At 41.3% G+C, this 27,785-nt stretch overlaps 1 protein-coding gene across 9 annotated transcripts in view; it reads left to right on the top strand.

Moving 5' to 3' along the window:
• The window catches only part of RASAL2 (RAS protein activator like 2), a 185,577-nt gene that overhangs the window by 68,350 nt on the left and 89,442 nt on the right, over positions 1-27,785 (top strand). For all 9 annotated transcript variants that reach the window (XM_062602289.1, XM_062602288.1, XM_062602286.1 and 6 more), the window contains exons 2-3: positions 15,693-15,820; positions 24,875-25,001. In XM_062602289.1, the coding sequence (XP_062458273.1) occupies positions 15,693-15,820; positions 24,875-25,001 (255 nt within the window). The remainder of the gene's footprint in view (positions 1-15,692; positions 15,821-24,874; positions 25,002-27,785) is intronic.

The raw sequence follows: 27,785 nt of genomic DNA, 5'->3' as shown, positions 1-27,785 counted from the left end.
AAATTGTTGAATACTCTGGCAGGGTGGGAGGTGAGGCCCTTGTGAATTTGTGGGGTTAGGCATTAAGAGTTTTATATATATTTTACTGTTAATCCATAATCTCAAGGGAATGGGTGAGCTAGTCAGGCTGGTACTTAAGAAAAGTTGGTGGGCTAGCAGTGTACATAATTAATAATAAGGCAAGATCAAACCAACATATGTCAGTAAAAGACTGTGCAAAATTTTCTCTACTGTGGTCCTGCAGAGACAAATCTTCGAATCATAGAATCATAGAATGGTTAGGGTTGGAAAGGACCTTAAGATCATGAAGTTCCAACCCCCCTGCCATGGGCAGGGACATCTCACACTAACTCATATCACCCAAGGCCTCGTCCAACCTGGTCTTGAACACTGCCAGGGATGAAGCATTCACAACCTCCCTGGGCAACCCATTGCAGTGCCTCACCACCCTAACAGGAAAGAATTTCCTCCTTAAATCCAATCTAAAATTCCCCTAAGTTTTAACCCGTTACCCCTTGTCCTGTCACTACAGTCTCTAATGAAGAGTCCCTCCCCAGCATCCTTATAGGCCCCCTTCAGATACTGGAAGGCTGCTATGAGGTCTCCATGCAGCCTTCTCTTCTCCAGGCTGAACAGCCCCAACTTTCTCAGCTTGTCTTCATATGGGAGGTGCTCCAGTCCCCTGCTCATCCTTGTGATCCTTCTATAGACTTGTTCCAACAGTTCCATGTCCTTTTTATGTTGAGGACACCAGAACTGCACACAATACTCCAAGTGAGGTCTCACAAGAGCAGAGTAAAGGGGCAGGATCACCTCCTTTGACCTGCTGGTCACACTCCTTTTGATGCAGCCCAGGATACGGTTGGCTTTCTGGGCTGCAAGCGCACACTGCCTGCTCATGTTCATCTTGTACATGTTCAAAATCAGGCTGGTGCCCTCCTGCATGCTGCTTAGGTGCCAGTGAGCACAAGTCAAGGTTGGGCAGCTGGGAGGTAACTGAGACGGGCATCACTGCACTGCTGCCAAGGCATCACTGCTTGGGCACTGCCCCAGGCAGCTTCCAGGCTGGGCTAGCCCTTAAGTCTATCCATAGAATCACAGAATCAACTAGATACAACACTGCTAATGACTTTCTAATTTTTATTTTTTTTTATCCCTTTCCACATGCAGATGTGGGATTGCTGCAGCCACTATTTTAGCTGTGCTAACAAGGTAGCTTTTAGCTGTCTTGTCTGCAGCATCAGAGAGCTCGATGCAGGTTGCCACAAAACCTGCCTAAAGAGCACATTGTAATGACAGACCAGTAGCACCAGCTTAAATAAACTCTAATAGCTGCAAAAGGGAAAGATTTTTCTCCAGGCAATACCTTTTTCCTTCCTCATTGTGGAGTTTCTTCTGAGCTTTCTGTGGATGCTACGTGCCTATAAACAGAAGTGAAGGCCCTTAAATATAAATGTAAAATGCCGTTGGGTTTGTCTGGAGGGAATTTCATGCGTAAAGCAGGAGGTATGAATTACTTTAACAAAAGACATGAATGGCTCAAAAGTACTAATTGAGAAATTTGTGTTTGCCTAGCAACCAAACCAATTTATTGTGTGCCTATGTAGCATCTTGAATTTGATGGACGCTAGCTCTGCAACAGCCTAGCTCTGCTGTGCAGCGTATGTGCCCAGGCTTCTGACACCTTCCTACTGTTACTGTGGAAACTATAATTTCTAACACCAGACTAGTACATCCCTGAAAAGGTTTAAACAGTTTTTGGGAGTGTGGTGGGTTTTTGTGTGGGTGGGTGGTTTTTTTCCTGCTGAAGCAAAAGGGGACAGAGTCTGCAGATGAAAGAAATATTCCTGTTCATCATGAACCCAGCTGGTGCACTGACTGATTTACATGGTTGTGTTTAATGGGGAATCACATGTTCAAATAGATGTAGATATACTTGTTTTACTTATCTCCAGGTAGGTGTGCTATATATGAGTTTAGACATACGAACCTAAGGAGATCTGTCAGAGAAATGGAAACTATAGTGTGCAGGAGCGGGGTGGGGGGGGGGGGTGTGGGGGGAATCCTGACTGATTCATACATTTCTGAATTGTCAAGTATATGGAGAGGAAAAAAGTGACAGCACAGAGCCTCATCAGACGCCCTCCCTGCCCCAGCAGGCCCAGGCTGAATTGAAAACACAGCAACCTCCATGCAGAATAACTTCTGCATGGCTATATAATTTCAAAGAAAAATGCTTCCAGGGTGATGATAGGTATTGTCTACATTTGTAATGTCTCACTTGTCTTTGGATACCCAACAGCCTTCACTTTGTTTATTCAGAGATGAGCAAACATGAAGCTGAATGTACTTTTCAATGATCAATGTAAATCAATGTGAAAAATGGAGATCATTATAAAATGTACACACACATATGTATTTAGCAAGGTTTACTAGATTGATTGCTTCTAAACCTAGAGCTTGACTCCTGTTATGTGCAGAGAATTCATAAAGAGAGAGTCATAGCCCAGGGACAGTGAAGTGTGGTCACTGATGGATAAAATAAAATTCAAGCCTGTTTGCATTTTAATGGATTTTAATCACATGAGAGTTTGGGAAAGAAAAAATAGATTGTTTCCCCCTCCTCCTTCCCATTTCATCATTGTGTCTCCTTGCTTCAGGGCTAGCAAATCTGGTGCCAAGATATCATTTTCAGTCCTTGTATTGTTGTTTCCATGATCACTATTAGTCACTGAGAGCAGAACAAATAGTACTGGTCTGTAGATGTGGCAAGGAAAGCACAGCTTAAAGTTTTTTGGCAAACTGAGTAATAAGGAGGAAATGAACAAGATGCCATGCATGGTTTTTGTCGCCAGAGATCTGCAAAAATAAGTTTGACATCCGTCAGGGGCTGGGGGGTAGGGTACCATCCAGCTCTAACCACGTGGAAGCACCACTGTGTCTTTAACAAATTAGAAGTCTTGAAAAACGGGAGTTGTTCCTTCATCTTTCACTCCTTGGTGCTGCCCCTCATATGTTTGCTATTTCTTCTGTCTGCGATAAGATCTTTGTAAGTATTTTAAATGTTCTTGCTGTGTACTGCTAGCTTGGACTAGCTCTGCCTGATTCACCAGTCCCTCCTGCCATCTCTGCTGCTGCAGCATATTCATGCTTTATCTGCTGCTGCTTGTTCTATCTGAAACGCAGTTCCCTGTGTGATAATATTGGTTGAAATTTATCCCTCAACCCCCAGAAATAATTTTTGTTCAAGAACACCGTTGTGATGACAGCTAAGCAGGATATTTTGTGATAATACTAGCAGTTATAAAACACACTTTCTGTGTGTTTTTAACACACAGAAAATAGAGAAGCTCAAGTTTTTGCCCTGTATTTTCTTTTGTTATATCACTAAGTGGATGTTTGTTTCTGTTTATACTCTGATTTCGTGTGTGTTTTGAAATCTCATTGTACTCAGTGGTGGAAAATTGGCTGCTTAAGTAAAGGCATGTTAAGGACAGCTATCTACAGTAGCTGGAAGGAAATGCTTCTCAAATGTATTGTCCAAGTTGGTTCTAGTTAATAGTCCCTTGGGTACATGAACTTTCCTTACCTTCTCCACCCATCTTCTGGCAGAAAACAGAACTCTTAGTATTTTAAATTAAAAATTAATTAATTAATAAAAATCTTTGCTGCCCTTGTAAATTGTTTCTCCATAGGAGTGAAATGAATTTCAGTTGTAATTCATAAAATCAATTGTGTGAGTAGATTATTCCTACTGAGGGGAATTCCACAAAACAGAACAGTAACATAAAGCAAATCCCATCAAACTGAATGAAAATTGTTATATAAAGATTCCACTTTCCCTTTCCTCACAGTCTGGTTGGATTTACTGTTACAAAATACAGTTGCACAGCGAGACTGCTAATTAGATGTTATCAGGCCTGTTTCTGCAAGGTTGTGACCTATAAATATCTGTTTATCATTGCTGTAGGAAAGACATTTTCTCTGGTTATTTATCCTTCCTGGCTTCATTTGTTCTCCGAGGATTTTGGAGAAGACCACCTGTGCTTTACCCTTCTGACAAAAAGGGGTTTGGATTTGCTGTGGGAGCTTCATGATGTCAGTTTGCAAAACGTATGGTGGGGAAAACATCTGGGACAAGTGCATGCTTGTGCTTAGGGGATTTGTGACATTACCACTAAGCATCAGGTAAATCAGCTGAAAAGCAGTAGAGTAAATAATGAAAGGTTAGGGCCTCTCAAGATTTGTACTTTGCAGGTTTTAGGGAGTGTAGCAGGAGTAAGGAGTTAAAATTAACTAGGCATGGGCTCTAGGGTGGAGGGTGTTTTGGGTGAGGATGTGGGGTTGCCTTTATTCTTCATAGCCTATCCTACTGCAGAGAGAAGGAAACATTAAGTAGAGGGGAAACCCGGTTGAAGAATACCTGAAATACTGCACCCTCGCTACAGATCCTTTAATTAGCTAGTCCATCATCAAAGGATGCATTAATCATGCTTCTTTGGGGTTGCCAAAAGCACAGTAAACCTGTTTCACCTGTTTTGGTGGTATCTTGGGAGCCTTGATCTCAGCATGGCTAAGATGTCCAACTGAGCTGGCCTGCAACAGTGTATTTCCCCTGACACCGTGTTACCTTGCAATTTCTCTGTCCTGGCACTGTTATTTCTTCCCATGTTGCCTCTTTCACAGTTAGTTTCCCTCAACGTCATATAAAGTAGACAGGAAGAAAGAAATCACCTGTTATATTCTGAAATTTTGAAACAAAATTATGCTTTGATTTGCAAATATTAACATTATGTGGTAATAAGGAGAACAAAGGGCTATGAGTCAGGGTGCTCCTCCTCAGCCTTGATCTGAGCCAGCAACTTAGTGTCCTGCCTTGACCAAGTTAGTGGTGACCTCTTTAATTAAAGTGGATTTTTCTCCCAAAGCCAGTTTTCCCCTCCCTAAAAACAAGTACAGTAGTTGGATTAAATTACAAAGGGGAACTAACCTCATATAACTTTTAACTAAAGGTTAAAGGGTAGAGCTGATAAAAGAGGTATAACAGGTCGTTGCCTTGATGCACTAGATTAAATGTGGGACTTAGGCTATTTGCAATAAGACATGTCTGCATAAATCTAAATATAGTTCAGAATCCCGATTGCAGTCTCCTTCCTCTAAAGTTCTGTGTCTGAACCATCTTTAAAGGATGGAAAAGGTCCAGTCTTTTTTTATATTAACATTGCATTACTGAGATGCATGAAGACTTTTCAGATGTCAGAGAGAAAAATGGAATGAGGAGCATTTTACTGCTTTTGTACAGGGTTTTGTTTCTAAGTAGGTCAAATCAACAAATTGGTGTATAATAGCTGGTTCCAGGTTCTTCTGAAAACATTCTGAAGATGCCAGAAGGAAGCAGAGTGAGTCTTTTTAAATAGCATGGGGAGTACTGAAGGGCTTCTTTTACATTATATTTAAATCCCTTGAGGTGGTCCTTTACTAAGTCATTTGTTTTAAGTGGTTAAAATAAGAAAGTTAAGTTTAGCCTGTATACCTGAATGACCTGGATAATATGCAAAAAAAAATGCACATCGTTATAGTAGATTTTAATGTCCTGTGAACTCTCCCTTCAACAAGGGAAATAAAATTGTGTGAGACATCAGCGGTGGTCCCAACTACTATATTCTCTATTCCCAGAAGTCTGTTGAGGCAAAAAAAAATCCAAGCCTAAAAGTAGCATCTAATCACTCATGTATACACTCAGGCTTCAAGAAACATTCAGGCTGAAAATAGCTAAAAGAGTACAGCAGTAACAGGCTGCGCAGTGGTGGGAGGGTGACCGAGCTCTTGCAAAGTCTAAGGTATGGGAGAGCATCATGTGAGAGTTCTGTGATGTTGTGGGTTTGTTGGTTTGATTTTGTTTTGGTTTATTTAATTTTTTCATTTTTTCCTTTATTCTTCTCTCTTGACATGAAAATCACCACACATGGGGAGGGCTATTTTTTGAGACCACAGAGGCTGTGTTTCTGTAGAGGCAGGTTTAAGGAAAGGGGAATTCAGCAGTCCTGCCATTGCCAGGAGAAATTGAATTTATGGGCTGAGATTGTTCGCATCAGTGACGATGAATGTACCTGTTTTCTTGAAGGAAAGCTAAAGTTAAAGGCTTCTAAAACAAACAGGCTGCATGGTGTAATTCAAACTGCACATGGAAGCCTGAAAGGTAGTGTGTGCTTGTTTCAGTTGTTATTCTTGAACTTGTCACACTTGTGGCTCATTCTTCTCTCAGCAGAAATGCTTTTCTACGTTTACCTTTAACTCCTCTCATAACTCCCTAGCTGGCAAAAGAAATCAAAAGGATCTTGTGCTCTTCAGACCAGTCTGTGACAGATGAGTATTTGGTGGTCAATGCCTTGTTGCCAAGGGTGCTGAGTAAAGCTGTCTGTGAACCTTTGGTAATGGTGTTTTTGTCAAGCTCCAGGCACTGCTTGTGGTACAGTTGTCTTTACCTTTGACTGCAAGTCCACCGTACACTTTTTTGTGCACTCAAAAAATGCAGGAACTGAGCAGCATTTGCTTTTGTTTAGGTTTGTTGGTCTGTTGGTTGTTTTTTTTTCACAGCTGCCTTGGGCCAATGTCCTTTTTAAGTTCAGTATGCTTTTCCTCTCATCTTCTTCCTGCACTGCTGCAAAAAATGAAGCATTATGAGGGAGCAGCCCAGTCTGGATGTTTGGTGCTGAAGAGGTTGTACAATAGAGATTAGGGGCTGGTGAGGCAAGCACTACAGAGAAAAAGACAGAGGGAAGGATATAGAGCTGGGTAAGAAAAGGACCATGCATAAATTAAGAGAAAAAACCTGCAGATTTTTTTCTCTCATGAATAATTAACTTTTTTGCTATTCTCTATTTTCCAGTTCCTAAACCTCAAACCAAAATCAGTCCTTGCTCTGGGGAGAAGTATCACTTGAGAATCTTCTCAGAAGTTGGCAGCTTTTTAATAGGGGCATGTAATCTTTTATAATCCTCTCTACAGGTTTGTAATAACCATTTTTGTTTTGAGATTCCAGAGTGTTTTGTAGGCCAAGAGGGAATTTAACTGTGAGAGAAAAATGTACTTAATATTCAGGAGCAAAGATGAGTGGTCCTGGGCAGGGAAGGAGAACTGAATAAGAAGAAAGGAAAACCTGCTTAGTATTGTAGGAAAGATCACAACGACGGCTTTGAGCAACTGCGGGCTATTTGAAATCTTAGGTATCCTGGGAACCAATTTGTTTTTTTACACAGATAGCAGCTTTTGTTCTGGTGATGTCATGAGATTTACAAGGCTGCACAATGACCTGCTTGTTTGCAGACACGCGGGAGGCTGGGATGAGCATGAAGCACACCTGCACGTTTTGTACTGTCCCCACCTTGGTTGGGTTGTGTTTTCTGGTTCCACTTGTTGAGCTACCAAGTGTGCAGATGATTGCATGATTTGAGGTTCCTGGCATCGATCCATTCAAGAAGGTGCTGATGTCTCCCGATAGACACATCTTTCACGCTGTCTCTCACAGAACCTGGTTGGGTGCAGACTATGAGACCAGGGAGAAGCAGCTGAGGAAAGTGAGGATCAATTACCCTTTGTAAGTTTAGCAATCAGTTATGCACCACATAAGAAGCTTAGAGGAGCTCAGCAGCATTCAAGCTAATTGGCAGTTTTAAACTGCTATTAAGAGCTCCCACACCTATTGCTCAAAGAAGCTGCATGGTGACAGTGAGCTAGTGCAACTTTCTGGTTTCCAGTCAGAATTACCCTGCCAGGCCAATTTTAGCTTTATGTCTAATTTTTGCTTATGCTGTTAGCTCCTTAGCTGTCATTTTTTAGGACTTTGCAAGAAAGCTTGAGACTGTTGGCACGCTCAGCATCTGCTCGCTAAACTACTCGTAAGACTTTAAGACTTGTGGTTTCTTTTCTTGGAACTGCTCCATGATTTTCCCTTTTGAAAAGAAAATCTTGGTGAAACTGCTTGCATGGTTATGGCCTAACTGAATTTGTGCTCTTTAGCTTCTGCAGAGCACTTGGGTACTGGGGAGCACTGAGCTATGTTAGCAAATGTTAGGGTCTGAGGGTAGTAAATGTGTTAGTACAGGTCTTGGGAAAGGTATGATTTTTGAATTACATGTGTTATGGGGAAATGAAAAGGGAAGTTTTGGCTGATTTCTTCTGTAGTCTCAGCGTTGGTGTGAAAACTACCGAGCTTTTGATAGGCAAAGTGGCGACGTTGCAAGTAATAAGGCAGATGTACTGACTCAGGACCAAGTTAAATTGGCAGAGCTGTCTGGGAGCTCAGCTGGGGGAGTGAGCCTGCTGTACCTTGCTCGCTGATGGCTGTCTCTTGTGCAAACAAGTCAAATCTCTCCTAGGGAAGGAATGAAGGGGTGGGAATGATGTCAGCGACGGAGAGGAGAGGCAACAAGAGCTCATCCTTCTGGGAGATGCCAAGCTTGTAGAACAGTAGCATTCTGTATTTTGTCTCCTGGGGGTTGTAAAGAATTAGATATTCATTCATCTGATGGCTCAGCCCTTCCCAGATAAAAATTGTTCCTTACTCTTTTTTTATGCACAAAAACTGTAGGAAGCTCAAGAGTCTGGCTGGTAGCTCTGGTAGTAAGCAAAATACTGATGCTTGCTCTTTGAGCTATAGAGGTTAATCTTGTGTGGAGGTGAGACTGCTGCATGTGACAAATTCAGAGCAGGAAGGCAACCCTTTTCCCACCCCATCACAGATCTGATCAAAGCTTTTCAGCAGCTGGTGGAAAAAAACTGTGCCTTTTACTGTTTTCAGAAGAGACACAGTCCTCATTCACAGGAGGGGGGAAAAATCTCAAAACCTTACCCATAAGCAGTGATCAGCAGATACCTTCAGACTTCTCATCTCTGAATTTTAAGGGATTCATTCACCCACACTTGGCATACTGATGGTAGGGAAGTGGAAGCACACATGATAAGCAGAAAAATTGCCATAGTGATATTTCTGTGAGGGTACAGAGAATGAAAACTGCACCCAGCTGAACAGTTTTTATGTGAATCTGTCTGTGACATATAAGATTCTCCACTAGGGTAATGGAAAACCATTTTTTAGACTATGTCTGATCACTGCCATTCAATAAAGAGTAGTGGAAAGGTCTTGTGAAGAATTTGTGTTGCAGTGCCAAATGCACTGGAATCTGAGAAACTCATGGCACTGGTCACGGCTTCTGCCAGCTTCTAAAGTACCATTTTTGCCTACTTAAATCTTTTTATGGCTTTGTGCAGAATGGATTTTCCAGGTAGAGTTCTAGTTGCAAACAGTTGCCATAAGAGTTTTTGAGATCTCTGAAATCTGATGGGTTTGACTAAGCTTTCTTTACCTCAGACCCACAATATTAGGTTTCCATACAAGCATTTGATTATCACTGCACACAGCTGCTAGAGGAGAGTAACTGGATTCAGCTGAATTGAGGGCTAGTTGTTGCATGTGTAATGAGTTTGAGTGCAGCTATTAAATATAACAGAAAGAATTCACAAATACTTCTGTAATAACATCCTACATAAATAGCGTGCCTGTCATCCCAAAGGATCTGCTCATGCTTTCTACACCTAAAATAGCAGCTACTCCACCACAGAGATCTGTTGCTGACCACGAAAACGTAGGTACCTCCTACAGAATGGAGCCGTGCCACACAGTGATTTAGAGGGGCAAGTCAGCAGTGCTGTATGTCACAGTAGCTACAAGAAGCTTCCTAGAACACCTACAGAAATAAAATAGCAGGATTAATGATTTTATTTCTGTAATGCGTACTGGTCATATCTCTTATTATGTTGTGATTTAAATAAGAATTAAGCAACCCTAAGTACATCATGTTTTCTCTGTAGCATGAGAGTCTCTGCATTACCACATAAATGGTATGTGCTGAATTTTCCTTATATTATACAATGTCATGAGTGTTGTATGTTCTTTGTTGGGAGATTGTGGTACTTGTCCATATAAACTTGGCAGATGAGTGTTCCCTCCTTCTTCCAAGTGAATTTGTTCATTGTGGTAGGTTTTCTTTGATCAGTTGTTTCTGATAGTGTCTGTCTGCAGACAGATCTGGAACTTGCATATGGCTGGGAGTTGGTTTGAGACATAAGAAATGTAAACAAAAGCTATGTATATCAGCATGAGGGAAAGTGGAAGTTGTCTTGATTGTGCTTTTCCTTGCAGACCCTCAGTAACTAACCTCTGTTGTTATCTGCTCTGTGTAAATGTTGGGAGATTGGCCCTCTTTCAGTTGAGCCAGGGTTGCTCTGCCACCTGTGTCTGCTCTCAGGGCAGCAGCGCTTGAACTGTCTTCTCTTTTAAGTCCAGATCTTGCAGATCTTCATCTGAGTGTCATACAGCTGTCTGAAATAGTTGCATATACACACAGCTGTATTTCGTGTAACTGTGCTAGTGCTGTTTATTTTCACTCACATTTGTTACTTCTTTTGTGGAAATCCTGCCATATTGCAAGATGCAGGTTTAAGGGAATGAAATGTGTTAAGATGTTGTATTTCTTACTAGAAAGGTATACCATTTCTGCTCATCTTTTTCCTTGAATCATGAGTTTAGTGAAGGGCTTTTAATTACTATTTGTCTTTGAAGCTTCATGCCAATAGTAAGGCTTGTTTCAGTTTCTGTTCAATTGCTTGATAAAGGTTCAAACTGATGATTGTTCGAACTGGACTGCATACTTGTGCACAGCTTCATAGGTTGAGGTACTGAAAAGCTCTCAGATGACAGCACTTATCTAAAGTTCTCTGAGCTCTGTCTCTATGGTTAAGTACATAAAACACCATGGAAACATTGACACTGGGCAAGCAGACCAGACCTGTTGTCAAAAGGTGTTAGGGCTCCTACTAATCTCTCTTCAGAGGAAAAAAATCTTCCCTGCCTACAAACTTGGCCTCTACATTAGTTACTCAGCTGCTTGGCAGCTTCTTTTTGGAAATCCTGGGAACTGAATACAGACCCTAATAAAGTTGATGAAAATTTGGCAAGTGCTTCAGTAAGTCCTTGATTTTGTCACGGGAAGAACATGGTTCAAAAAAAAAGGAGCTCTGAAATATGCCAGCGGTGTTCTTGTCATCACTGGGGTGAAGGTTTATTTCTGTGTTTTTTTGATGGTAGGTAGAGTACACTTTTTGACAAAAGGACTGAAGGTATGAATTTACCTTTAATGTAGTTTTGTTGCCTGATTTCTGCGAATTCTGTCCTTTTCACTAGCTCTGAAGAGGAGTGCTCTTTGGGTTGTAGAAGAGCTGTTGGGGACTAAAGGACATTGGAATGCCCATCATATCTTGGAAATAATTTTCCGATCCTCCTCATTGCTTCCTTTTTAGAAAGTATTCTCCACTTCTGAATGCATTTGGAATTTTCAAAAAAGAGTCGTTGCATACTTGCAATGAAAGATACAGAAATGTTCCCATCTGATAGCACTAGTGCTACTCCCTAAATACTGCTAAACTGCCATCAGCTTTCATAAAATGTCTTACCCTTTCTGTGGGACCAACTTGGCACTGTCTGCTTTTCTCCTTCTTCCCTCACCTTGCATCCATCAACACTTCGATTGTGGTAGTTATGTAGTTATGACAGAAATGGTCCGTCCGTCCCCCCCCCCCTTTTTTAAAATAAGCTCTGCACTTAATAATAAGGCACAAGTTTGGCTGAAAGAGAGCTTTATGGATATTTATAATATGCCTAATGGCATTTCAGAACCCTGAGGAAAAACAACGCCGTTTCCAGTCTTCAGCTATGTCAAATGTGGCAGGCAGGCAGTGATGCTCTTCTCAGTTCAGCAGGGGAGGATGTACTGAGAAGGGGATTCTTTCCAAGCTGTTACTTAACCGATATTAGCATTTGAAGGCACATAAGGCATGACCTTTAATCCTGTGTGTAGACTAACTGATCTGCTTGCTTGAATGCCTCATTGTAATGATGCAGAACGGAAAGGATTGCATCAGACCAGAGAAAGAAATCTTTCTGTCACCAGAACTTGCATATTTAGGTGTGTGGCTGCATGATCCCGTCCCACACGTAGCATCTGCAAACTCGGAGCTTTCAGATGCATCTGCCTGATCTCTCCTCCAACTCCTGTCTGAAACTGCATTCATCAATGAGCTACCCTCCAAAGAACAAGCCTTCCTGTGTAAGCTGATAGATAACAGCCCCAAAATTAGAAAAGACAGCCCCAGCTTTCGATCTTTCCCAGTAGTGTAAGCGATCTTAGTTACACATGGACTTTTTGCAACTCACTTCCATAGCAAATCAAACATTGGCAGTAAATTAGTTTTATTGGGCATTAGTGGAAGATGTTGCTGGGTTTTATTACATTCATGTGAAAAGTTGGAGCCAAGAATGTAAAATGAAAACTGAAGATGAAGAGTACTGGAAAGCAGAACTGGGCTTGTAAAGTGACCGAGTGTATATGTGATACTGTGTAAAGTCCTGAAGAGTCTTCAGCCTAAACTGGTAACATACTTCAGAGTAAGTTTTGAAGTTACAGCTGTTGTGAGAGGCTCCAAAGAGGTCAACCACACAGGAGGGCTAGATGAGAAATAATATAAATAGGTGGGACAAATACACCAAAGCTATGCTGTGGTTTTTGTTGCGGTGAGTGTTCTTGTAATGTGTACTCAGCATACGTCTAGTTTGCACCAGGGGCTTGCTCCATCAGCCTCAGGGAAAGGACTGAAGTTATGCGATCTGATATATCAGAAAACCAACTTGCAACTGCTCTTCTTTGTTAAAGAGAGTGCTTGGTCAGCCTGCAGGGGTGGTGGGATTGTGTCCTGATGTGTTCAAAAGGATACCAATGCAAACACAAAATATTAATGCTGTGGTGTTCTCTAGTGGTGATTGACAGCTCCAGACAGAGATGACAGGTAACTCTGTCAGCAGGCTGTGGAAAGCTGTTCCACTGTAGCCAACGCACTTGGCAACAGAGACATGGCTGGCCCGCAGTGCCTGATGACTCAGTTAAGTCCCGGAGTTGTTATTGCAGTGGAAGAAGTCATTCTGTTCTTTAATTCCTTTGTGCAGCCCATAGATCAGGATGGTATTCTGCCAAGGCTGGTAGTTAGTAGAAATTATAATGCAAAAGTCTTCTTGAGCTGGGTGACTCGTGATTGTAGATTCTGTGCTGGAGCTAATGGTCCAGAAGGGTTTTCTTTTGCGAGGAGAAAGTCTACCAGCAGTTCAAAACAATGTTTACTTGGTTATCACTTAGCATAGCAGCTGGAGGCAGTGTCTCACTGCTAGCCCACCCACATGAGCAGGATGGAGCATGCCTTCATCTTTTTTTCCCCTTGGTGATTGATCATATGCTTTCATTACCCAAGAGACTACCCCCAGAGCTCTGGTCTTCACATTTGTGTTGCACACTCATGCTAGGAGCCTATGGCTTCATCATTCTTGCTTATCTTTCCTCTGTCAGCCCCATTGCTCATAGGTTTATGTTGCTGAGGCGTGACTAGGATTCATGTGCTGCTGTTTGGGGAAACCAAGGTCTAAGCAAGAGCACCAGTGGCTTTATTTTTCATCTGGTTAGGTTTTTGGTCTGACACCATGATAAATGTGAGTTGAACTTGTGCCAAAAATCTACCTGGAAGGTTAATGTCTATAGGATGGACAAAAATATAACTCGTGAGAGAGTCTGTTGTGCTGTAGGAGTTTGCACAAACACACTCCACAGAGACTGTGGTGGTTTCTCTTAATTATGCTTATTCCTAAATAGAGGTTGGGGCAATTCTGAGACACACAATGTTACTTGTTACTACTGGAAACCAAGCTTCATTGGAGAGGTAACAGTGTGGAGCCTGATTCTGAATTTCAGCTTTCTCCCTTATTAAGTCACCTGAAATTAAGGGAGCAAAGGTGCATTTCTCTATTATTCAGAGCAGTAGAAGCCATGCAGTCCTCCTCTTTTTTTCTTGCTTGAAGATATCAGATAGCCTGTTTCAAGCATTCTTCTGAATGATCACAAAAATCCTAATGCAACATGAGGTTGAACTGGATACTTGCTGAAAGCTGTCTTTCAACTTAATTCTCAGACTTTAAAGGTGATTTCTTTCAATGCAAAGGCAAAGTTGTTATTATATTCAGCAAAAGAGCATGAACATGTTGCAGCTTTTTAATAATTAGGGGGCGTTGGCATTCACAGGGTCTGCAAGGGGTGATGCCTGTTGGAGGGGTTCATTACTCCGCGTTTAATGCTTGTGTTTGGATTTGTGCTCTTTGCGGCTGAGGAGGAGCTGGGTGTTTGAGGATTCGCTGGCCTCTAGTGGTGAAGCTGGGTAGAAGCTGCAGGAAGCATCTGTGCTCAGCTCTGTGCAAGCAGTGGGTTACTATGTCTATTAGGAGGAAGCTAACATCACAAAACACTTTGAACGCTCACTTTGCCTAAGGGGCTCCTGAAATAGTTGCAGGTGGTCTTGGACTCCTGTACAGCAAGTCCCTTGACTTGCAATGTCTGTTTTAGACCTCTTACAGGTAGTCTCGGGAATCTACAGTGTGTACATTGAAAATGGCTGATTTTTAGAGTAATGCAAGTAGTTTTATGAAATCAGAGTGCAAGATAAAAATGAAACAATGTTACAAAGCAACCAGACTTTAATCTCAAAACTTGAGAAAGAGACAACTTGAATTTTTCTACATTTATATAAGTGGCGCTATCCATAGCTCTGTTGCGTACATCCTTTTTCGATCATTCATATCACATTTCTGCCTCCTGTAAAGAGATTTTTATAAGTTGACTGCATATTTGAATTCCTAGGACAGTCTTCTTTGTACCCAGTCTTCCTGTAGCACTGACAGTGTACCTTGCGGCTCCACAGCTTTCTTTGCTTTTGGGCTTGGCTGCTTGGCAGTGAAGTCCGTCTGACTGCTGCACTTATTTGTGTGCTTTCCTTTCCCAGTTTTGCAGAAAGCTTCTTAGTAGTAAGAGGCACATGTAATATGTAGTTCAAGCCTGAGAGACATACGGGAAATTCATTAAAAATTTTAGAAGATCAGCACTGGGAGCCAAAGAAGTTGGTTTGGTTTGGATTTTTTTAGGGGGACAGAGGGGAGACTGAATTTTTGTCACTACAACAGCTGTGGCTAATTGAAAATGCTGGAAGACTCCTATCTGTCACAATTTAATCAAATAGCTTCCCTACCAGAAGATACTAGTAAGCCCTTCTCGATTAAATGCCTATCCCTTTGAATTTTTTTCTCCCTTCTTCAAGCCTGCCTTCCTTGATCCCCATCTTCCTTCCTATGTGTCTCTCTATCCTTAGTCTCAAATAACCTAGTTTAAGATTTTGAGTATATTCAGGGCCCTGCCCCCTCTAACCATGGTTTTGAGAAGGTTGTGGAGGAAATACGATGGTTTTGTGAGAGCTCTTGATCTTTTCTTTTAATTATGTTTTTTCAGTCTTTGACATTTATATTCATCTCAGGTATTGCCATTTCTGTAAGTCATGCTATAGCTAAATAAGTATTCATAGTGTATCTTGCATAGCACTCCACATGGGTGCCTCCCAGGATTAGCATTTTGTCTTTCAGTGTGCTGAAACAGGCAGTGCAAAGTAAAGGTTGCAGGTTTGGTTTGCATCTAGCTGCAGAAAAGCAAAAGCAAAGAAGGTGGCTAATGATACATGCTAATGATTCTGTCACTGCGGTTTTCTGTTCACAGATGTAAAAGGACCACCTACACACAGACTGTCCTGCGGCCAGTCCCCCTACACTGAAACGACAACATGGGAGAGGAAATACTGCATCCTGACAGACAGCCAGCTGGTACTGCTCAACAGGGAGAAAGAGGTGAGAGAAGCTCTCGTTGGCCACTCAGGATTTTCTTTGTGGCCTTTATTGGTAAAAGGAGACGGCAGCTTTTTTAGTCTGCTCTTTATTTTGTTTATGAGTCGATGGAAGTGTGTGAAAGGGGTAAAAAGGAGAGCTAACCTAGTCTCCATAAGGATGTCATGGTGCTTACAGTTGTAATCCAGCTGCCACAGAAGCCAGTTGTATGGAAGAGGTGACAACAAACTGTGCATCCAAAACTCCTTCCTGGTGTTTTACAGCCTGAGTTTTAAGTCTGCCACTCCATCTTTCTATGTTATTGCTGCTTTTAATGGTAGTTAAAGCCACCACAGCTCTATAAACCTACCTCCTCACATCAGTGCAGACATAAAGGTAGGCAGAAATGCAGTAATGTTGGAGGGAAAGGGTGTGTGTCTGTATTGGGAATACTGGGCAGAGAAGGTGTGTGCAACCTTTACACTGTACAGTCATCCTTACTGCAGTTACAAGGTAAATTGAGACAGAGGTTTGCCCTCTCTCTTGCTAAATGCAGCAAGAAAGATTGGGTGCCTCTTGGCATGGACATTTAAAGCTATTGCAACTGTCTTTACCTTAATTATAAAATTATTCTCAGGGAGGGAGGGAGAGTGTGTGTACAGCGTGTAGTACTTAGCATTGTGCCTTGCTATGAAGGTAATGTAAATATGGTTATAGAATAGGCATGTTTTAGTTAATTGAAAGCAAATGTTCGTAATTTCCTTCTAGACTATGCTATATGTTTTTTCTTGTGGTATTTGATGTCTACAGAGCGTCATGAATACATGAGCTTTAGAAGCATTTGATAATGCTTCTGAGTTTGTTTTTTTTTGTTAATGATCCTGGTGTAGATTTACCCTGTTTTGAAATAAATATATCAGGAGGAGCTATAAAATATGAATGTCTTCAAATTACTGAAATAGACTTTTATGGTGTATAAATGCCCATAAATTTGAGTAGTACCATGGTTTCCTACATTTGGAAATGACCTGGATTTTTGTGGGGTTTTATTGATTCTTTTGAAGCTTGTGTGTATGGCTGTGTACAGGCTGAGAGTATGGGGCCTATTTCTGGTGTAAATATTATTCATCTTCAGCTGTGATCAGGTTTATTTACAAGGTCTGAAATATTTCCTTGCTTAGGGAGAGTAGGAGGAAATGGTTTAGAGAAGGACTTGAGTTACTAGAAGGGAACATCGTCAATGCTAATGTGTAGGAAAGGTGATCACACGCGTGGAAAATGGAAGTCCCAAATCATGATGTTTGTTTACTATGTAATTCTTTTTCCAGTCTGACAGGACTGTCACCTAAGGAATTAAAGTATATATTGAAGAAACTTAAGGACATGTGAGAATTATTCCTGAAACTGTACTGTACCAGCACAGCTGGGCTGAAAGAGTGCATCTCATTAAGGAAGTGTAATTGAAAACAACACTGGCTTATATCACAAGTAATTATCTGGAGGTGGTAATCATGCACTTCTGGCTTCTTAATTTCTCCTACCACATACAATTGAAAGCATTTTGCTGGGAGTAAGATGAGTCTTTTGCTTAGATCCTGAGAAATAAATATGGGAAGTCTGATGTATTGGTGGTGTATTGAGTCATTATATACTATTTTTAAATACAGGCTGATTTTTTGTCAGAAGCTGGAGAAATTCAGTATCAGGTTATAAAGAGTCTGGGTTTTAAGTGCAGCAGTAACCCCCCAAAATGGAGCTGCAGAGTAAGCCTTTGCAACGTGCTCTCAAAGGAGCCTGCCCGCACTATCACAATGGTAAATAACTTGTTTTTGAAAAGGCTGCATGCAGATGGGCCAAGCAGACATGCCTTTGGTGAAGGTGTGACTCCACATGCTGATAATGGAATTTGTTTCAGAAGCTTGTAGCTGGAGTCAAATTTGCCATTCTGATTTTGAAATAATTTGTGACTACTGTTGAGTGAAAGGAAAAAGGGAACTGCTGGCAGAGTCGTGAGTACTCTGTAGGAAAATGAAATGTTGTTTTAATCTAGTTTCTAAGTCTGTACACCTGGCAGTGTACATACAATCCCTTTCAGAAACATAAAGCATATAGGAGTAGAACTGCTAGTAAAGAGAGAGACACAGAGCTGATACTCTGGGTTTGTACCTTCTAATTTTTCTGAAATATCCCCTGTAGCTTTGATGAGAAAGGGAAGGGGAAGCAACTCAGTTGAATTTTCCTTGGCAAGGCATTCAGTGTTGAAAGAAACCCTATGAAATGTGATCTAAAAGTGAACAAAGGCCTAAGGCAGCAATGGGAAGAGATGCTTGGGAAGAGCATAATGGTTGAAAAGTATGTAGGAGATGCATCAAAAAAGCCCATGGGTGGGACCAAAGGTAAGGGAGCCTAAGCAAAAGACCAGGTGAATGAGGAAGAGGGAGGTTACTCAACAAAGAAAATTAAAGATTGTGTTTAGAGTAAAATTATTGGAAAGGTGATGCTGGAGGAGGTTTTCTGTTAACCTGAAGTGAGGTGATAGGCAACAGGAGGTGAAGGTGGAGAGGTTCCTGCTCTGAACATGAAAAATGCTGATAGAGGAGGTAGGTCAGAATTTCTTTGGACTGCAGAAGAAGATCTTGAAAACAATGTGAGGGACAGAATGATACCCATCAGTAAGGGGTGGGTGTGGAGGAAGAAGGAAGAGATGTTAACAGCAGAGTGTCCTTGCAGCTGAAAGGGGGCGCTTGCATCATCACAAGGCTGTTGTAATTTGAAAACTCTAAATAAGCATCTCATTTTATTCTCTGTCCATCTGCTTTGTTACTTAATGGAGTAAAGCTCCAAAGAGCTTAGTTCTGTGTGAAATTTAAAGGGAACAGAAATGTTTGATGTCTATAATACTTTGTAAAATCATTATGCAGGCATGTATGTCAAAGCCAAAAAGTAGGGAAAAATACACAAAATGCAAACAGGTAAATGAAAGATTGTTTCAGGTATATTGCTAAGTATGGTTTATTTCAGTTAATGCTGTTAAAATACAGCATTATGAATTTCACAGATTTTTAAGACTGAGAAATAGAATAATAAGAAAGCTCTTTTCTTATAACGTGCCACCACTATGGATTTATTGTCAAGGCAGTTTTAATAGAGTATGTGCAAGAGAGATTTTGTGCAGTGAAAGCACAAGTATAGGTTGGAAATCAGTGAAATTTTGAGGTACAGCTTGATCCAAAAATATCTGTAAGTACTTAGACAAAAATAGTCTGAATGTATCACCTTGTGCAGTATAGAAAAATATTAATTACTTGACACCTTATCAACCTTATAAAATGAAAATAGATGAGACTGAAGAATGAAGATTATTATTGAAGGGAAGAGATTGATGCTCAAAGAGTAAGTAGAAACAAAGTGAATCCCTGTAGGTACATGAAAGATGACATAGCAAATAGAGTTGTGAGTGGCAGGAGATATGCAATTACTACAACATATCATGGTGTGGTAATATCTAGCAGCATCTTCTAAGCCTAGGAGAACAGGTCTAGATTGATTCACTTACAAATCAGGTATTTTTTCTACGAAGAAGTTTCCCACTGTCAGGAAGGCCTAGATATTTTCATTGTTTGTGCAACCTGTTCCATAGGGTAAGAGCTATGAGAGCACAGCAAAACTGTCTGCAAAAATCAGTGCCATTTAAACAGGGAAAGGGAATGAGTTAGTGTTTATGAAGAGCGGTTTCAGATAGATAATTCATTGCGCAGCACTTTCATGAGGGATGTGACAAATGGCTGCATCTGGTTTGGGGCTGCTTTTTAGTTAGTCTTTGTCTGTAACTTGGCTGCTGTCCTACAGAATCTTTTAATTTTGTGCTTAGTTGAAAATGAGCACCACTTCTCACTGTGTAGGACTCTTCCTTTTTCCTGCCTGTGCCCAAAATCTCATCTTTCTTTTTGCATTTAGAGGTGTTTTTAATCAAGGGCAAAGGATAGTAAAGATCTACATTCACTGTGACAACTTCTACTACTTATTGGTGCTGGTGACAGAGGCCAGCACCAGGACATCTCTGATGTATTTTCCTACTCTTCCATCTCCTTAGACTGATACCAGTAGTGGAGCAACAGCAGTGATCACAAGAGAAAATAGCAAAACCAAACATTGATGCATGGAGCCTCAGGGAAGGTTCCTCAGAAATGCCCACTGCCAGTCTCAAAAGACATGTCACAATGGTATCTTACAGCAAATGTGTTTTAACTGTACTTGGAGTTTGTGAAATCCAAACCCAGTTGAAAGAAAATATTCACTTCAGTTCCCGGATGAATTTAATTACTTTCCAAAAAGGCCAAAGAAATGTCTGTTGTTGACACTTTTAAAGTGGAGCTCTATGTCAAAATTTTAGCCAGCTTATAACTTTCTGGAAGAAGGTAAAAATTAAAATGAACTATTTAAATGTTCAGTTGACATGATTCCAAACTTCCTGACAGTTCAGAAAAGATTGCAAGTTTTCAAGCTTTTTTGCCTTAAATCAGTCTTTTCCAATCTTGAAAAATCTATAAAGAAGCTATGATCAAAATTGTCATATACTGCCAAAATTATCAGCATTTGGACTGTCCCCACATACCTTCTTGTCCCAGACTCACACCGCTCAGAGTCCAGCCCTGAACCATCAGCTTCAGCACATCAGCTCAAGGCCATATGATTCCCAGGTTAGTGAAGACTTAGCAGGACCAAGAGCAGGATAACAAAGCTGTATGGGAGAAAGTAATAATAAAGAGCTGAAAGCCTGATTTACCACTAGACTTGCGACTCTGCAAGGCTTGCTAATTCTCTTCGATCCTTTGCTGAACTGCTTGTGGTAATGGCAGGGGCTGGAGGAGGCTTGGGAAGATTGCAGATGTCTGGTTTGGTGTTTGTGTGGTATTTAGTTGTTCGCTTGCTGATATTTCACTGCCACCCAATCTGTGAATCCATCTGACCTACCACAGAGCAGTTTATATACCTGTTTCAAAATATGTCCAGCCTCAAGAGATGCAGAACTGCTGACCAAGATCATTCTGCATGTTCATGAAACTGTGTTTCTAAGAGCAGGCTTATCTTATGCCAAGCAATAAATACTGCCCCTGCAGTCCTGGAGTTAGTTCTTTTTTGTCAATGTAGACTAAGACTAAGGTTTTGGAAGAAAGTTACTTAAAATAACACAACACTTCAGTCTGACAAGGGGATATCTTATTTAGCTACTTTGCTACTTTCATCAATGAAGTTGTGGGATGTTTGTGTATTTTCTAATGCAGATCAAGCTACTTAGCATTAAAATGTTGTTCCTTACCCAGCTTATAGAATTACTGAGTGAAATAAGCCGCATCAGGGTTTTTTTCTCAAGCCATTATAAATACACTAGCAAAAGACTTTTTTTTTTTTTTTTTTTGGCTGGTGTGGACTGTACCACACCAGCTGAATGTAGCCATACCAGTGAACCTTTTTTCATGTGCAGCCTAACCATGTTTTCCTAGTCTGGGCAAATGTTAAATACAAAAGGCTAAGTGACCCAGAATTAGGACCTGAGCTCTCAGACAGTCTTCCTGTTAATGGCTCAGTTCCTCTTTGAAGATAAATCCTATCTCTGGTATGCAAAAGAGATTTGTTTTTGACACCAACTCCGGTGTGCTGCAGCCTGTTTGCTTTTCCCAAGGACACAAAGGACAGCATGGCTTCAGTCACCATTCCGACTACAGCAAGTCACTACATCCATAGTGTCCTCTTGGCTGTTGTTGCTGTTCTTTTATATGGTGTTATCAGGATGGTAGTAGGGGGGTTTCTTGTGTCTGTGTATTAAAAGAATGTTTCTGTCATCCCATGTCCAAGAGCTGATACGAATACTAAAGAGATATACTTGAAAGAAAGGACTATATTGATTTCTCAGTTAAGAAACATTATAATGGATAAATCTACCCTGCAGGAGGTGTATTGGTATAGGAGCCTTAGCAGTTGAGTGCAGTGCAGCAGGTTCACTGAGAAATGAGGGTCAGAGGGTGGTAACTCAGTGCTTTTAAGGTGTGCCAAGGCAGGTGTGTGGTGTGACTGGTAATGGCCATTCTGGACATACGGCTTGCAGCCTTGCACCAAAAAAATGCTCTGAAGAAAATCGGGAGAGGCACAAGCAGTGGAGCAGAAGGGTATTTAGAAGGCAATAAGACTAAATGGAGCTTCCAGTTGGAAACTGAAAACGTAAAATGTGAAATTGATTGAATGAATGTGGCATAAGTTACCAAAATTAGTCTCTGCTTAACTTCCTAGCGTGCTTTCACTCACATAGAGATTGTTCAGCAAAGGAGATTCTGTAAAAATCTACCAGCAAAGAAAGCAGCCTTAACAGAAGAAACACTAGGGAATTGGGAAACTTGTTTTGAAAAATGAGCACTGTTTGAAGGAGACAAATAGACTAGCATAGTAATAAATAGCATTAAAAAATGACCTTAAGAGAATGCTAAGTGCTTAAAAGTCAGGAAATGCCAGAATTAGTTTGTGAGAGCCATTGTAGTGCAGCCTGTTTCTAAAATACTACAGTATCTTGTACATCTTTTACAACCTTCAGTGCAAATGAATAATATCTTTTTGTTTGCTATTAATACTTGGTTTCCAGAGATCATTGAAGATATGAAAGGATAAGCAGCACAGGAAATATGGCAGGGGTTTCTATTACTTTAGCTGCAAGCTGTCTTTTATGTAGCTGTATGAAAATAAATTGCTGCATTGCATGTATCACAGATGTAGTGTTGAAGCCAACGTCCTTATCAAAAGGGCACTGAGATGTTTTGGGCACAGAGGGATTGTGCCTGCCTCCAGCCTCTGGATGCTGCATTTCTCCCTCATCCCTGGGGTTTGTTCCAGCTGTTGAATATAAGCCCTCAAGGAGGTCCCACCAAGTTTTAGGTTCCAGATACAGTAACAGACAATAGACCAACAGCTTTCAGGATAAACAGTCTATCTCTAAATAATGGTGCAGTAGCAAGCACAGATCAGGAATATGATTATCTGTGGTGTTACAACAAGAAATGCAGTAACTCAGTGGCACAATTACCCAGACTGAAACAGCAAGCCTAGTAATTCACCAGTATTGAGCTAAACTTAGTATCTGAGCATGCAAAGACCTGCAAAACCATGGTCATAACCATGATTATCAGGCAGACCAGCAAGAAGCTGGGGCCCAGACATCCTCTATAAGGCAGTACTGGCCACAGATGCCTACCCCTGGTAGCTGCTTGGCTGGGGAAACAATGATTACCATCAGCCTATTTAGCTTGGTTCTGGAGATGTGCTTCCATGCAGTCTCCATCTTTGGTGACCAGCCTTTCACCACCTTGCCATATTTTATCATTTGAACAAATGTGTATGAATGTGTGCAGAACAATGTGTATGTTCTTCAGAAGAGGAGAGTGAAGGATGACTTCCTCCTGCTGGAAGCAGTGTTGTCTGTTTCTGCAGGCCAGGACAATCTGGAGTGCAACTTTGGTGAGCAGGTAGCTCTCTGAAGGTTTTGTCTGTCTGCCTTTCTATATGCAGAGTAACTAGTGCTTGAATTAACCTGCACTGATCTTGTAAACAAAATCAGGAGACACAAAGGTGTCTGTATAAATTCATAAAATAGTTGGGTTCCTAGAAAATTGTGTTCCTTTATAAATTCATTCAGTAGTTCCTTATACTCCAAATCTCTTTGTACATTTTGGGGGATTGCATTAGGAGTATATGTGGTGGGCTGACCTCAGCTGGATGTCATGTGTCCACCAAAGCCATTCTGTCACTCCCCCCTCCTCAGCTGAACAGGGGAAAGAAATATAATATGACTTGCAATCGTAACTCCAGCACCTGGACCATCTCCCCATCCTTCTGCACTGACCTTGGTGTCTGCAAGGCTGTTTCTGTCCCATATTCTCACTGCTCTCTGACTGCAGTTGCTCCTGCACGAGAATTTTTCCCCTTTCTTGTCTATGTTATCCCAGAGGTGTTCCTACTGTCACTGTTGGGCTCAGCCTTGGCCAGTAGTGGATCCGTCTTGGAGCTAGCTGGCATTGGCTCTGCTGGACACAGGGGAAGCTTCTGGTAGCTTCTTGCAGAAACCACCCCTGTTGCTGCCCTGTTACCAAAACCTTGCCAGTCAAACCCAATACAGGCTCACTTCTTGTTCCCAGACACACTGTTGGACAAAGAGGCTGTATCGCTTAGGCTTTTCTAAAGCTCTTGGCTGTTGTCTACATGCCATGTAGCTTGTAGTGATAGGTAGTTTGTTTTGGTTTGATTTGTTTTCCCTCTAGCATAAGCACCTGTCTAGCAAAATGTAGCTGTTCATGCAGGTGTTTAAAGGTAAGGTTGAGGGGGTTTGCTCCCCTGTCAAGTTCTGGCAAAGTTTCTGACAGTTCTGGCAAAATTTCAGAAAAGAAATAAGATCTTTATATATGCAGTATTTTTAAAGAGAATTGGTGTACAGAACTTCATTACTGTGAAACAGTGAGGACCCTAAGCCTTTCTTCAAGCCTTCTGAGATCCCACTAGGATGACTTTGACTTAATCGTAGAAGAGATCGTATTTCTCCATATGCCCCAATATGACCAGCAGAATGTCCATTTTTCTCTGACATGCTGTAGCTGAATATGTGTTGAGACTGCAAAAATGCTTTAGTAATCTCAAAGTTCCTCATGTAGCCATCTGACCAGCAGCCTCTGCCTGACTTGCCCAGCGTGGATGTGGGCAAGGCTGGGTAGCAGTGGGTCTAGTGTTGGAGGACCAGTTTTGAAAGGCACGACTGCCTTGTTAGTCAGAGGGGTCGGCTGTGTTGTGACTTGATACCTCTGGAGTGACGGTTGCTGCGTACCTGCATGCAGCCCTCTCCAGGCTGCATGTCTACTAATGCTCCTCACTGCTGCAGTGCATGCCCAGTGAGCACGGGGAATTTTGTGGTGAGGTTTGGCATGCCAAACTGCGTCTGAAAGTTATTGCCAGATAAGTCGAAAATCAAGTTCTTATCAAGATGGCATATTAGCAGCGTGGCCCAGTGGCAGATTAACAGCTGTGGGCATCCTTTTTATGCAGGTGCCTATCGATGGGGTGCAGGAGCCGCCGGCGGATGCTACCAAAGGGCGCTGCCTGCGCCGGACGGTGAGCGTCCCCTCCGAGGGCCAATTCCCCGAGTACCCGCCAGAGGGGGCCACCAAACTAGGTAAGTGGAAACCTTGGCTGCAACGCACGGATTTTGGTTCATAGCTGGAAACTGTATCGGGGGGCGCTGCGTCCCGGGCAGCATCCTTGCAAAGGAGCCTGCTGAAGCGGGTAGTGCAGCACCTAGGTGGTGGTGGTGGAGGCCGTGTGACTGTGGCATTGCTTGTAAATGTTTCCAGCAACACGGCTTCCCAAAGCCAGGATTTATAAAAACACAGTGAGGTTATTATGGGCACGAGAGAAGCTGGGCTGTTGCTGCATACAGGAAGGTTTGTAGCTGTGTTTGTAAGATTACTAAACAGCCCTGGGATTTACAGCTGAGAGCTGCTGAACATAGGTCAATGGGAATGCAGCTTTTGCAAGTAACGGTTAGTGATTCACCACTATCATTTTTAGAACTGTTAGGTGGTTATGTTTTACCTCACTTTGAGCCTCTATGGTATTTCCTTTGCTTCATATTTTCATAACAAGTACCAGATAACAGGGTTTTCTGTAACTTACCTTGTGCCTGTTCAGGGTGCAGTTCCTAAAAGAACCAACCAACTGCCTGCTGCTGTTGGCTATAGTTATACATGTTGAAATCTAGGGAAAGCAAAAAAAAAAAAAAACAACAGGCGAGTAATAAAAATGACAGACAAAAGCTCTGTTACAGTGTATTCTCAAGTCTGGATTTGGCACAGTTTACCCTCTTCATTTCATTCTACCCCACCTCTGACTGCATGAAGAGTATCATACCAACTCTTTCCAGAAGAAAGGAAGAGTGAGGGGAGACAGCAACCACACACAAGTGAACTCTTCTTCCTATTCCCAATCTATGCAAGCTTTCCTTGGCATAGTTTGATAGGACCTGAGAACAATTCTTCCTTCGTTCAGATGTAAAAAATATCAATCCTGGGAGACAGCTATGAGAAAAAAAGTAACATGCGTCTCTAAACAGAGAAGCAGCCTTGACAGCACTGTTATTAAAAGTGTGGAGCAAGTACGGTATTTTTTGTTTCACAGACTCAGCTGGGTTTTATGCCAAATAATTTTATTCTGTGAGTATAGTGCACAGAAGTAATTAAAATCCCATTTTTCTAGATAGCTAATTAACACATTGCAACTGTAGTACTTATTTATTTGTACTTGCCAATAACATTATTTAAATTTTCTTTATTTGAGGAAAGCAGATAGGATTCTTTTTTGGATTTGTTTGATTCCTGGATTAGAATTCTGAAAAGAAACAGAGCAGGTTGGGATTTAGGAGGTAAAACTGCATAGTACTTAGGGAAAAGCGACAGAACCCCTATTGGATTTGTTTGTGGAATTTCAAATACAGCTCTGAATGATAATTTTTTTTTTGCCGTATGAATGAATATTTATTCTTGTTTGGGACTAAAACCAGTATTAAATATGTTTACACGGCATTATAGGCAAAGTAGTTATTCCAGATATGTGGCTAGTGATATGAAGAACCATATCGCAACCTATGATACGCAATGAACGTTACTTGCAGCTTTGCAAGCTAGAAAGACCTTTAAAATCTAGGATTTAGATACCTTCTTTATCTATACCATATGCAAAAACGTGTAGAATAGTTTCTAGACTAAACTGAGCATCTGAATAGCTGGAAATCCCACTGTCATGTTTTTAAATGTAATTTTGTAACCTTCATTTTTCTTGAATTGCCATACAGAATGGATGACTGTGCTATTTGGGTATATGCCTTACTGTGTATTTTGCTACAATTTTAGATGCATGTGGCATCTTGATGTATACCTAACAAGAATGTATTAAAAGAGAAACTCACATCCACATGGTCTTCTCCATATGACAGCTGCCGCTGTATTGTATATAGATGTCACAAAGTGTGTGGCTAAAGGAAGTGGGCATGCAGTGATGGGGGGAGAAGACAGCAAATATAAGCTGGAAAAAGATTGAGCAATGACCATACTGTGAGGAAGGATAAGGGTAAGTGGGAGGGAAGGTTATGTATAATTTCTGATTGCAGCACCCTAGGTAGTTCCCTTGTTTTCACATCCTGGTTAGAAATGTCTCTTATTACGATTACAGAATTCCTGCTAATGGAAAAAAGTGGGTTGATAGCAAGCAGTGGGAATAGCTTTGTGTCAAGATGTTGAGCCAGAGGACAAACCAGTAAAGGAAGCCACTGAAAAACTTTTTATAAAGAGAAAGAAACAGATGGTGGCAGCCAGAACGTATCACAAGCAGTACAGATAACAACTGGACTAAAATAGCCTTGGAATGGACACCAAAAGCTGAAAAGCGTAAGAGGCAGCTAAAATATCTAGCTGAGAAATTGCTATGCAGAGCTGATAAGAATATCTAGCTTGTCCTACGGAAGCATGTGCATAACATGGCAACAGCAGGCGTTGCATCTTATGATGATATCTGAAATTACTACTTGCAGAAAAGCTCCTTAGGGCTGGCTCTAGTGCAAAGGTTAAGGCATAGCAATGGCATTTGCTTTTTTCCTCTAAGTAGGATTGCCATACATCTTGCGATTTATTGATTTATTTGTTTAACACAAACAAACAAAACAGAAAAAGGAAAATCAGGAGATGGAACTTTTTTATGTGCAGCACTACAGTTATATGAAATGTCAAGAGTATCATATGAGGTCAGTCTTTTTGTTGAAGGAGCAACTGGAACAGTGCTTGTTCTTCAGAATCACTGCATAATCAGTAGTAGTACCCATTCTGCAAATTTTTATGGCATTCTTTACAGCTTTGTGCACACATCTTGTAGCACCATTCCTAGGAAGTGTGTGGGAGAGGAACTACCC

The sequence above is a fragment of the Pezoporus occidentalis genome, unplaced genomic scaffold (assembly GCF_034315485.1).
Source record: "Pezoporus occidentalis ecotype Australia unplaced genomic scaffold, CSIRO_AGI_Poc_V1 ctg76, whole genome shotgun sequence".
Lineage (NCBI taxonomy): Eukaryota > Metazoa > Chordata > Aves > Psittaciformes > Psittacidae > Pezoporus > Pezoporus occidentalis.
Note: the sequence above shows the minus strand (reverse complement) of the source record. Positions and strands in the feature narration are given on the sequence as shown.